Raw genomic sequence first — 12,895 nt, 5'->3', positions numbered from 1 at the left:
CTCAGAATCAGAATCAGAAACCTCAGAATTGGCCCGGCATGGTGATCCCAGCACTTTGGGAGGCCGAGGTGGGTGGACCACTTGAACTCAGGAGTTTGAGACCAGCCTGGGCAACATGGTAAAACCCTGTTTCTACAAATAATACAAAAGTCAGCCGGGCGTGGTGGTGCATGCCTGTGGTCCCAGCTACCCAGGAGGCTGAGATGGGTGGGTCGCTTCAGCCTGGGAGACAGAGGTTGCAGTGAGCTGAGATTGCACCACTGCGTTGCAGTCTTCATGACAGAACAAAACCCTGTCTTAAATTTCAGAATCTTGTATATCCTCTGACCCAGTAATTTATATCTAGGAATTAACCTGTGGAAATAGGTTGTGAATGTTGTAAGTTGTATCTATAAAAGCCCAAACTTGAAACTCTAAATGTCCAACAATAGGGGCTATTGTAACAAAGTACCACACATTAGGTGACTTATAATAAAAAATTTATTATCTCACAGTTAGGGAGGCTAGAAGTCTGAAATCAAGGTGTGGGCAGGACCATGCTCCTTCTGACACCCATAAGGGAATCCTTCTTTGCCTCTTCCAACTTATTTTTATATTTTAGAAATTGGGTCTCACTATGTTGCCCAGGCTGGCCTCAAACTTCTGGGCTCCCACCTCAGCCTCCCAAGTAGCTGGGACTACATGTGCTCCATGGCATTGTGTCCAGCTGCCTCTTCCAACTTCTGATAGCATCCCTTGGTTTGTGGCGGCATAAATCCAATCTCTGCTTCCATCAGCATGTGGTGCTTTTTGTATGTCTATTGACACAAGGGTGTGTGCTCCCCTTTTTATAAGACCAGTTACTGGATTAGGCCCACCCTTACCTCTATAAAGACCCTGTTTCCAAATAAGGCCATATTCTGAGGTAGTAGGGGTTAGGACTTCAAAATATCTTTTTGGGTCAGGCACAGTGGCTCACGCCTGTAATCCCAGCACTTGGGGGGACAAGGCGATGGACAGCTTAAGTCCAGCAGTTCAAGACCAGCCTGGACAACATGGTGAAACCCCGTCTGTACAAAAAAAAACAACAAGTCAGGCATGGCGGCATGCCTGTAGTCTCAGCTACTTGGGAGGCTGAGGAGGGAGGATCACTTGAGCCCAGGAGGTCGAGGCTGCAGTGACCCCAGATCGCACCACTGCACTCTAGTCTCGGCAACAGCAAGACCCTGTCTCAAAAACAAAAAATAACTTTTTGAGAGGTGGGGGACACAATTCAACCCATAGTCTGTCCTCGCCCCTAAAACTTCATATTCTTCCCACATGCAAAGTACATTCATCCCATCTCAACATCAACAAAAGTCAGTCATTCCAGCATCAACTCGAAATCCAATATCATCTAAATATCAGTTCAAATCTCATCACCCAAATCATCCACATCAATTGACTCTGGGTAAGGTTTCCTGTTGGAGCAAATTTCCTTTCTATCTATGAACCCATGAGAGCAGACAAGTTATCTGCTTCCAATTACAATGGGATAGGCAGAGGATAGACACATTCCATTCCAAAAGGGAGAAATGGGAAAGAAAAAGACTTGCAGGTGCCAAGCAAGTCTGACACCTAACAGAGCCAATGACATAGGATTTTAAAGCTTGACAATAATCCTCACTGGCTTGATCCTCTGTCTTCAGGGCCCACTGGGGTTGCAGCCCCGCACCCTCAGAACTGAGGGGGTGGTGGCAGTGGGTTCAAAGCTAAGCCTGTCCCTTTCAGTCCTGTGGTGGCGGAAGCAGCCTCACTGGCCTCTGAACTGCCCCTGCCAATCCCTTTCCTACCTGTGGAATCCTGGAAGTCCAACAGCCTTCCTTCATTTCATCCCATCTATGTACACCAGTCAAAACTGTCCAGGTTTCTGTGGAGATGGGTGATTGGGTCTATAAGCCACACACCTAATCTCTTGCAAATAAATGGTTGTCCGCATCCTTAGTGTTTCTCCAGAGCATACTTTCTCTCTCTCTCTTTTTTTTTTTTTACTATGTGAGTACGCCAAGAATGATGCCAATCTTAAAAGTTCTGGTTCCTTTTTGTTGAATAATTCCACCTTCAGTGTATCTCGTGTCACATTTCACTATAAGCAATAAGGAGAAAGCAGGCCTCAATTTTTTTTTTTTTTTTTTTTTTTTTTGAGACAGAGTCTTGCTCTGTCACCTAGGCTGGAGTGCAGTGGCGTGATCTCTGCTCACTGTAACCTCTGCCTCCTGAGTTCAAGAGATCCTCCTGCCTCAGCCTCCTGAGCTCAAGAGATCCTCCTGCCTCAGCCTCCTGAGCAGCTGAGACTACAGGCGCGCGACACCACGCCCAGCTAACTTTTGTATTTTTAGTAGAGACGGGGATTCACCATATTGGCCAGGCTGGTATTGAACTCCTGACCTCGTGATCCCCCACCTCGGCCTCCCAAAGTGCTGGGATTACAGGCGTGAGCCACCGCGCCTGGCCCAGGCCTCACTTTTAACCATTATGTAGAAATTTCCTCAGCAAAATGTCCAACCTTATCACTTATAAATTCTACTTTCCACCCAGCAGAATACAATGCAGGCAAGCTCTCTACCACTTGCCTCCAGTTTCAATAACATATTTCTCCTTTCCATCTAAGCCGTCACCAGAATCACCTTTAATGCCCATATTTCTACCAAGGCTCTTCAAGACAATAGAGGCTCTTCTATCATGCGCCTCAAAATTCTTTCAGCCTCTACCAATTACCCAATTGGAAAACCACTTCCCCATTGTTAGGTATTTGTTACAGCAGTACCCTATTCCCCATACCAAAAATCTGTGTTACGTTCTCCAGAGAAACAAAACCAAGAGGCCCACTGAGCAAGCGAGAGAGATTGATTGATTTTAAAGAATTGGCTCACGCAATTGTGGGGGCTGGCAAGTTGGGAATTCGGGTACGAGTTGATGTTGCAGTCTTCAGTCCAAAGGCTGGAAACTCAGTCGGAACTTTCTATGTTGCAGTCTGGAGGCAGAATTCCTTTTTCCTTGAGAAACCTGTCTTTGCTCTTAAGGCCGTCAACTGATTTGGATGAGGCCCACCCACATTATTGAGGGTAATCTGCTTTATTTAGGCTGAGACAGGAGAATGGCATGAACCCGGGAGGCGGGGCTTGCAGTAAGCTGATATCCCGCCACTGCATTCCAGCCTGTCGCCCAGGCTGTAGTGCAGTGGTGCAATCTCAGCTCTACAACCTTTACCTTCTGGGTTCAAGAGATTCCCCCACCTCAGCCTCCCAAGTAGCTTAGACTACAGGCGTGTGCCACCGTGCCTGGCTACTTTTTTTTGTATTTTTCGTAGAGATGGGGTTTCACCATGTTCGCCAGGCTGGCCTCGAACTCCTGACCTCAAGTGATCCACCCACCTCAGCCTCCCAAAGTGCTGGGATTACAGGCGTGAGCCACCGTGCTCAGCCAAATTTTTTTTTAATTAAAAAAAAAGAATTCTTCCTTACTCATGGACTCAGGTCACATTCTCTCTCAGTCTCTATCACATTTATTGCCCACATGGCTTCATTAAAATTTAAGTTCCAGAAGGATGAGGCCTTTAATTCGCGCACTACACAGGTGCTCAACACACAGTATTTTCCTTCAGTTGCAGAGAAATGAACAGTGGAGGACCCCCGCTGCTGGGTTGCACGAGCTAACAGCTCGGCAGCCGCTGGCTCTCCGCTCTTCCGGCCCCCGCCATCACGGCGCCCAGAGGCGGGACTTCCTGTGTGGACAACAAGGAGCTTCCGGATTGGGCCGGAAGTCCCCCTGAGAGCTGATACCGCTGCGGGCCTGTGGGAACGGGGTCTTCTCTCTGCTGCTGTAGCTGCCATGGGCAAAAGAGACCGAGCGGACCGCGGTGAGACGTGGCGCGGGCACGCTCAGCCACAACAGTGCTTGCCGGCCCTGCCCCCCGCTCTGCCTCGGAGCTGCTCCGGGCTTCTCCGCGCCGGCCGACCCCGCTGGCCCTCCTGCGCGCACCCCGTTGGGACAGGCCTTTGGGCGGGAGAGATGCTGGACCTGGGCGCAGCCCAGCGAACTCGCCCTGGGGGAGACGGGTGAGGGGCGCAACGCCTGCGGGATGCAGGTGGCTCTTAGCTAGGCGTTTGCGGCGGCGCAGGTGAAATGCTGCCAGGCGGTGAGGAGGGAACCCTAGGCTCTTGCTAGGCTTATTTCTGTGTTGGTATCTTGCAGACAAGAAGAAATCCAGGAAGCGGCACTATGAGGATGAAGAGGATGATGAAGAGGACGCCCCTGGGAACGACCCTCAGGAAGCCGTTCCCTCGGCGGCGGGGAAGCAGGTGGATGAGTCCGGCACCAAAGTGGATGAATATGGAGCCAAGGACTACAGGCTGCAGATGCCGCTGAAGGACGACCACAACTCCAGGCCTCTCTGGGTGGTAAGCGTGCCCTTAGCTTGGGCAGGGCCCAGGAGTGTGCGGAGCGGCAGCTAAATCTTGGGCATTCTCAGAGTCAAAACTGACATTCAGGATACTGCCCCTAGAACTGGCCAGGAGAGAACTTTTCATCCACATACGTTGGAACAGCCCAAGACAACAGCGAGCAGTTGCGCACACGTGTGCCGGCCGGACCTGGGCTTCCAACAGCTCTAACCCCTTGGTTTACTCTCACTCCTTCCCCAGCCCTACCCCATGTACTGAATGCTTTTATCTGCCGAATAAATAGCATTTATCACGTAACAGTTTGTTTCCTCAAATAATGGAAGACATGTTCGATAGCAAGCTTTTGCTCTACTTAAAATAATTAATGTTATACATTTAGTTGAAATCTAGCCAAAAGGTAACTTGAGGATAGCCAGCAAGATGGGCTTTCTCTGTGCAGAATAGTGGGAAACAGCTGTTGACTTTGAAAACATTTTCTTCTATTTTTCTTTACTCTTCTGTATCTGATTAAAGTAACAGGCCCCACAGTTGTCTGAAGGAGTGCTTGCAAGAATATCTGTGGTGTTGGGCAGCTTATTCTTTCTTGATAATGATATGGGCAAGAGCCCAGTAGTCTCTGCAACTCATGTTTCCTTGTCCGTTTTGTCCATTTGGTATCTCTCAGGCTCCCGATGGCCATATCTTCTTGGAAGCCTTTTCTCCAGTTTACAAATATGCCCAAGACTTCTTGGTGGCTATTGCAGAGCCAGTGTGCCGACCAACCCATGTGCATGAGTACAAACTAACTGCCTACTCCTTGTATGCAGCCGTCAGCGTTGGGCTGCAAACCAGTGACATCACCGAGTACCTCAGGAAGCTCAGCAAGACTGGAGTCCCTGATGGAATTATGCAGTTTATTAAGGCAAGTGACAGCTGAGGCCAGCAATTCCACCTGCCCTGCTAATGTAACAATGGGCATAGGTGCTCCGTGTTGACAGCCTGTGGCAGCCATGAGAATGTGCCATTCAGGTTTCCTGTGGGGAGCATAACGACTGATTACCTTAGCCGCTACGCTCTGGATCCAGCATTGTGTTCTGGGTGAGGCCACGCTTCTCATGAGCCGCTCCCAGCTGTGGGTATTAACACAGAGGGGCTACTAATTCAGGCCCATTGTAGCCAGGGAGAATTTGGAAATGCAGTGCAAAGTGAGTGTGCTGGGGACTGAATTGTGTGTGTTCCCCTCAAATTCTGTCTTCAAAACCTAATATCCAGTGGTAATGTATTTGGAGTAAGAAAGTAGTTAAGACTAAAGGAGGTCGTGATCTGATATGATTAGTGTCCTTGTAAGAAGAGACACCGGAGCATGCTTTCTCTCACCTGCCCTCCTTGTCATGTGAGTACACAGTGGGAAGGTGGTCCATGGACAGGAGCCTTCCCCAGAAACTGAATCGGCTGATACCTTGATCATGGACTCTCAGCCTCCACAGCTCTGAGAAAATACAGTTGTAATGTTGAAGCCACCCAGTCTGTGGAATTTTGTTATGGCAGCCCAAGCTGACTAACACAGGTGGTAAACTCTGTCTAAAGCTAAGTATCTGCAGGAGACCAATAGTCAACAAGTTCCATGAGGGACAATCAAAAACAACTTCGGATGTTTTTGACAAAACACAAAGAGAGTTCCATGTGATTAATAGTTGAACATGCTAGGTTTCTTCTGCGAGATGGGTGAATGCCGTTTAAAAGAGATGCACAATGGCTTTCATTGCCTTTGGCTGATCCAAAGGGAGTCAGATTCAGACCTTGGGATCTGGAGTGGCAGAAGAGTGCCACAGGAATTCACTATGGTACTGCAGCCAGTCCCAGAGAAGCTGCAGGAGTCCTGGAGAGAGCTCTTTTCCTGTGATGTGAAAGCGTGCCCGGCCAGGCGCGGCGGCTCACTCCTGTAATCCCAGCACTTTGGGAGGCTGAGGCGGGTGGATCACCTGAGGTCAGGAGTTCAAGACCAGCCTGGCTAACATGGCGAAATTCCTGTCTCTACTAAAAATACAAAAATTAGCCGGGCATGGTGGTGGATGCCTGTAATCCCAGCTACTCAGGAGGCTGAGGCAGGACAATCACTTGAACCCGGGCGGCAGAGGTTGAAGTGAGCTGAGATCTCACCATTCATTGCACTCTGGCCTGGGCAACAGAGTGAGACTCCGCCTCAGAACAACAACAAAAAAGAAGGCGTGCCCAAGGAGAGGACCTTGTACCAATACTGTGGCTATGCCTGGTCTTGGCTGCGAATTGCCTGCAGGGATGTAGGTGTTGGTGCACTGTAATGGTGGATCAGGGACAACAGTGGGGACAGGCAGCCCCTCAAAGTCTGACTGGCAAATTTTTTTTTCTTTTTTTTTGAGACGGAGTCTTGCTCTGTCGCCCAGGCTGGATAGTAGTGGCACGATCTTGGCTCACTGCAACCTCCACCTCCTGGGCTCAAGCAATTCTTCTGCCTCAGCCTCCCAAGTAGCTGGGATTACAGGCGCCCGCCACTGCACCCAGCTAATTTTTATATTTTTAGTAGAGATGGGGTTTCGCCATGTTGGCCAGGCTGGTCTCGAACTCCTGACCTCAGGTGATCCACCTGGCTTGGTCTCCCAAAGTGCTAGGATTACAGGTATGAGCCACCGTGCCCGGCCTGAGTGGCGAATTTTTATTTTTGCCACACAGCCTCTACTGTATTCCTTCCTAAAGGTGGTTGGGAACCTGGGAGGACTTAAGCTGTATTCTCTGCCATCAAGTTGCTTACATTCTATTTGGGGAAATAGGAGCACTGGTGAAGAGGCTTTGCATTTTATTTAAGCAGCAATTACTGTGCACATACTCTGTGGAGTTGTAGTAATACTGGTGTGGTCTTCTCCAGGCTAGGGTGGGGGCTGTGGGAATAGAGAGGAAAGGCAGAATGCAAGGAGATTTTAAGCAGCGTTTTATAACTTAATGGATATGCATCAGAATTACCCAGGCAAGAGGAAGATTTTGTTCTCAGAAAGCAGAGGCAATGGAAAAAGCTCAGTTTAGGCAGATCTGACCCCTTTAGAATTGCAAGTTGGGTTTCCCTAAAGTAAAATGAACTTTTCACTTGGTTGGTAGGGGTAAGATGTAACCAGTAGTGAATGTGTTCTGAGTTAGCTGCACATTTACCTGTTGGATGTTATCTCTATTTGCAGTTGTGTACTGTCAGCTATGGAAAAGTCAAGCTGGTCTTGAAGCACAACAGGTAAGAGATTCCGTAACAGGCCTGTCCCAAGGCACTGTCACTCTCTGCGCACCAGCAGGAATAAAGGGATATGGGAAGGACCTGATGTTTATGCCGTCTTTTCTGTGCCAATACCTCACTCCTCTGAAGCACAGATAAGAGAAACGAGATGTGGCCCAGACTGGAAACTCGTCCACTGGCCACTGTATTTCCTCTAGCAATGGAGCTGGGCTCAGGCCCCTGCTTACTTGACCTCACAGTGGGGCTTTGCCTACAACCCTCATATGTTAAATCATGGCCAGCAGCTCATGGTACAGATTTGGCGAAGGGTTGTGGGGAGAGTCATGAGGCTTGCATTTCCAGACCATCTAATTGAATGAGCAGTGGAATCTCCAGGAGGTACCTGCTGGTCAGTAGACTCCTTCTTCCTCCCCTGCTTGCAGATACTTCGTTGAAAGTTCCCACCCTGATGTAATCCAGCATCTTCTCCAGGACCCGGTGATCCGAGAATGCCGCTTAAGAAACTCTGAAGGGGAGGCCACTGAGCTCATCACAGAGACTTTCACAAGCAAATCTGCCGTATGTGGACTCCTGGGCCACCCTTGGGTGGGGGCAGGCATTTAGGATTTCAGTTCTCTCAGGTGTATTTAACCCAGCACTTAACAACCTAACAGCCCTGCTGGTTCTACCCTTTACAACTTCACGCATTGCTTGATAACAGCAGAATTAAATGTCGTGTGCACGTTCAGCACCTACCTCTCTCACAGATTTCTAAGACTGCTGAAAGCAGTGGTGGGCCCTCCACTTCCCGAGTGACAGATCCACAGGGCAAATCTGACATCCCCATGGACCTGTTTGACTTCTATGAGCAAATGGACAAGGATGAGGAAGAAGAAGAAGAGACACAGACGGTATCTTTTGAAGTCAAGCAGGTTAGTGAATGTACCTTCCTCCTGGTTCCTTCACTGAGCTGCTGTTAGAAGCTAGTCCAGCCGTGTGTGGACTCTGCCTGTAGTCTGTGTGAAAGGAAGGAATCCCTGTTGGTCCCTGAATTGCTTTCTCCTTTTTATTATCTGTGAGCCATGGCATCATTTCTCCTGATGGAGTTAAAGTCCCAGTGTCCTCTTTTTCAGGCTGGTAGGCTGGTCTTCACAGGTTCCTGAGGAGATGTGAGAAACGGTGCCTGAAGGTCAATTTTGCCTGCTGATTAGATTTCATTTTCAAAGTGTTGTTAGTCTGGGTTGCTTTTGTGTGCTTTATGCCAGTTGTTAACTGAGCAAGATCTAAAATTGTAGAAGTTTAGATAGAATGCCACTTTTTTGACCATTGGACCTCTTAGAAGATGTAATGTTTTTGAGCGTACTTTGGAGTTAACAAGATTTTAAAACCCTTTTTGTGCCCACTTTCCAGGAAATGATTGAGGAACTCCAGAAACGTTGCATCCACCTGGAGTACCCTCTGTTGGCAGAATACGACTTTCGGAATGATTCTGTCAACCCTGATATCAACATTGACCTAAAGCCCACAGCTGTCCTCAGACCCTATCAGGAGAAGAGCTTGCGAAAGATGTTTGGAAATGGGCGTGCACGTTCGGGGGTCATTGTTCTTCCCTGCGGTAAGTGGTACCAGAGTTAAGAAGGTGGCCAGGCTGTTGTGTCTGGATCTGCCTGCTGCCTCCGGCTTTCTCTCTGCACATTTCCCTAAATCACACCTTGCTAAAAAGCCAAGATCAGGTGACTCCCTGATTCATGACTTGACAAATATTTGAGTGCTTGCTGTGTATGGGCCCTGGCCTGGACACTGGGGGTATTATGGTGGCTAGAACAACACTTCTGACCTCATGGAGCTCGTTCTCCTGGGGAAAAGACAGATAGTAAGCGGATGTGTACAATCTTGGATGGTGCTAGAGTCAGTGAAGAAAAATTAGAGCACATGAGGGGTGAGATTGTAATGATGGCAAGGGGCTGTTGCACTTAGTGGGGTTAGGTTCTTGTTCTTGAATCAGCCTTGGGGTTGTGTATTTGGAGACTCCCTAGTACAGAAACTTGGTGTTCTTGGATGACTGGGATGGTGTGCAAGTCCAGGGAAAGGCAGGAGTGGCCCCCTGGGCACCTGTTTGACCACTTATCCTCAGTACTGTCAGGTCCTAGCCTAGCTTCTTGGCCAGAGGCCGTAGCAGACTTACCTTGGGACCCCACTGAGGATTTACAGAGGCAAGGTCTTCAGGGAAGGGGAGGGTTTTTTTTCCAAAACTCCAAGGGTTATTTTGATGGTGTTTTTCTCTTTTATTTCACTTTACACATTTTTTTTATTTACGTTTACTCCTGGTAACTCACAGTGTATTTTTATAATAAAGGAAGGATCTCTGTTTAATGGAAAAGCTTGATTTTTCTCTTGATCTTCAAATGGTGGATGGTAGTAAACTCAGAAGCTCCTGGAATTTCATTTTCTCTGTACACATGTAGCGCATCCCTGAATTCTCAGCCGTGTTTGCTGTGTAATAATAATAGTGGTCTTTTGCCGAGTGCCTCCTCCTGTGGGCCAGGCATGCTGGGACCCAGTAGCTTCACTGTCCCGTGGCTGTGAGCAAGGTAAAGTACTTCTCAGCTTTAGTTTTTCAATCTTTCTTTTTTCTTTTTGAGACAGAGTCTTGCTCCGTTGCCCAGGCTGGAGTGCAGTGGCGCCGTCTCGGCTCACTACAACCTCTGCCTACTGGGTTCAAGCTATTCTCCTGCCTCAGCCTCCCAAGTGACCAGGATTATAGGCGCCCGCCACCATGCCTGGCTAAGTTTTTGTATTTTTAGTAAAGATAGGGTTTCACCATGTTGGCCAGGCTGGTCTTGAACTCCTGACCACAAGTGATCTACCCACCTTGGCCTCCCAAAGTGCTGGGATTATAGGTGTGAGTCACCGCGCCATGGTGGCTCAGCCAGGTTTTTCTATCTTTAAAATAACAATAACAGGCATTTCTCTTCTCACCGGTTTGTTTTGAGATTTTGACATTTAAATGAGATGCGTGTAAAGTGCTACAGTAGGCCCCAGCACCTGCCAGTTCTCACATATGTGTGTGAAGTGGGCATGTCTCCTCAGTATAAAGAAGAAAACAGGCTGGAGCAGTGTGTGTCGCTCAGATGTCAGCTATGTGGACTGTTAGAAGACATTTTCCTAGATTGCTGTACTTGTGAGTCATTCTGCCTGTCCCTGTCCTTCATTTCAACCTGTCCTTGGGTGGGATTACACTCTTGTTTCTTGTAGGTGCTGGAAAGTCCCTGGTTGGTGTGACTGCTGCGTGCACTGTCAGAAAACGCTGTCTGGTGCTGGGCAACTCAGCCGTTTCTGTGGAGCAGTGGAAGGCCCAGTTCAAGATGTGGTCCACCATCGACGACAGCCAGATCTGCCGGTTCACCTCCGATGCCAAGGACAAGCCCATCGGCTGCTCCGTTGCCATTAGCACCTACTCCATGCTGGGCCACACCACCAAAAGGTCCTGGGAGGCCGAGCGAGTCATGGAGTGGCTCAAGACCCAGGAGTGGGGCCTCATGATCCTGGATGAAGTGCACACCATACCAGGTAAGCAGGCTGGAGCTGAGCTGTCCACTTGCTGAACAGACAAACCAATTTCCAGTTGTTATGTTGGGAGAGGGACTGCTGTGTAGCCCACCCAACTGGCTAGAAAGACTTGCTGGCTTGCTGGATAAAGTTTTTAATACTTTTTTTTTTTTTTTTTTTTTTTTGAGAGGGAGTCTCACTCTGTCACCCAAGCTGGAGTGCAGTGGCATGATCTTGGCTCACCACAACCTCCGCCTCCCGGGTTCAAGCAGTTCTCTGCCTCAGCCTTCCGAGTAGCTGGGATTACAGGCACCTGCCACCATGCTAGGCTAATTTTTGTATTTTTTGTAGAGACAGGGATTCCCCATCTTGGCCAGGCTGGTCTTGAACTCCTGACCTCGTGATCCACCCACCTCGGCCTCCCCAAGTACTGAGATTACAGGTGTGAGCCACCGTGCTCGGTCAATAATTCTTAAGTGGGATGCAGGCAGGAGTGTTCACATTCACAGCTTGCTTAATCACTGGCTCAGTAGTCATTTAGAAAATGATGTTTTCTTTCCTCCATCTTTCTTTTGCTGCTCAGCTTCATCCGTTTTTTTTTTTTTTTTTTTGAGACGGAGTCTCGCTCACTCCAGCCCAGGCTGGAGTGCAGTGGCGCAATCTCGGCTCACTGCAAGCTCCGCCTCCCGGGTTCATGCCATTCTCCTGCCTCAGCCTCTCCGGGTAGCTGGGACTACAGGCGCCCGCCACCACGCCCGGCTAATTTTTTGTATTTTTTTAGTAGAGATGGGGTTTCACTGTGGTCTCGATCTCCTGACCTCGTGATCCTCCCGCCTTGGCCTCCCAAAGTGCTGGGATTACAAGCATGAGCCACCGCGCCCGGCCGGCTTCATCCGTTTTTTAATGGCCCTCTAAAAACTGGGTTAGGAGCACTGAAAAGCCCTTCCTGAAAGTTCGTGATGTGTTTTATTTGAAGCCTGGAATATTGATCCTTAGTCAATATGTAATAGAAGCGCTTCTTCTCCAAGTATCATGGGCAAACCTTTTTTTTTAAGCTGCTCTATTGATTTAATTTATATACCGTAAAATCACCCCTTGTAAGTATATAATCCAATGAGTTTTAGTAAATTTGTGGACCAGTGCAACCACGACCATGATCCAAGTTTTCTTTTCTTTTTTTTTTTTGAGATAGCGTCTTGCTTTGTTGCCCAGGCTGGAGTGCAGTCGTGTGATCTTGGCCCACTGCAACCTCCACCTCTTGGGTTCAACTGATTCCCCTGCCTCAACCTCCCAAGTAGCTGGGACTACAGGTGTGTACCACCACACCCGGCTAATTTTTTTTTATTTGAGACAGAGTTTCGCTCTTGTTGCCCAGGCTGGAGTGCAGTGGCGCAATCTCGGCTCACTGGAACCTCTGCCTCCCGGGTTCAAGCGATTCTCCTGCCTCAGCCTCCAGAGTAGCTAGGATTATAGGCATGCGCCACCGCTAATTTTATATTTCTATTTTAATACGCCCGGCTAATTTTATATTTTTAGTAGAGACAGGGTTTCTCCATGTTGGTCAGGCTGGTCTCGAACTCCTGACTTCAGGTGATCCACCCACCTCAGCCTCACCCTGGGATTACAGGCATGAGGTACCACGCCTGGCCAAATTTTTGTATTTTTAGTAGAGACGGTTTCGCCATGTTAGCCAGGCTGGTCTTGAAGTCCA

At 48.7% G+C, this 12,895-nt stretch overlaps 1 protein-coding gene across 2 annotated transcripts in view; it reads left to right on the top strand.

Moving 5' to 3' along the window:
- Nucleotides 1-3,750: 3,750 nt before the first annotated feature.
- ERCC3 (ERCC excision repair 3, TFIIH core complex helicase subunit) overlaps nt 3,751-12,895 on the top strand; it is a 37,208-nt gene continuing 28,063 nt past the window's right edge. The window contains exons 1-8 of one of the 2 annotated variants that reach the window (XM_030800958.1): nt 3,751-3,877; nt 4,213-4,418; nt 5,086-5,322; nt 7,607-7,656; nt 8,079-8,214; nt 8,403-8,567; nt 9,046-9,250; nt 10,891-11,205. In XM_030800958.1, coding sequence (XP_030656818.1) covers nt 3,850-3,877; nt 4,213-4,418; nt 5,086-5,322; nt 7,607-7,656; nt 8,079-8,214; nt 8,403-8,567; nt 9,046-9,250; nt 10,891-11,205 — 1,342 coding nt within the window. In that variant the 5' untranslated portion in view covers nt 3,751-3,849. The remainder of the gene's footprint in view (nt 3,878-4,212; nt 4,419-5,085; nt 5,323-7,606; nt 7,657-8,078; nt 8,215-8,402; nt 8,568-9,045; nt 9,251-10,890; nt 11,206-12,895) is intronic. The other variant, XM_030800959.1, reaches the window with a different exon arrangement.

The sequence above is a fragment of the Nomascus leucogenys genome, chromosome 20 (genome assembly GCF_006542625.1).
Source record: "Nomascus leucogenys isolate Asia chromosome 20, Asia_NLE_v1, whole genome shotgun sequence".
Classification (NCBI taxonomy): Eukaryota; Metazoa; Chordata; class Mammalia; order Primates; family Hylobatidae; genus Nomascus; species Nomascus leucogenys.
This window is presented reverse-complemented; position numbering and strand designations above follow the sequence as displayed.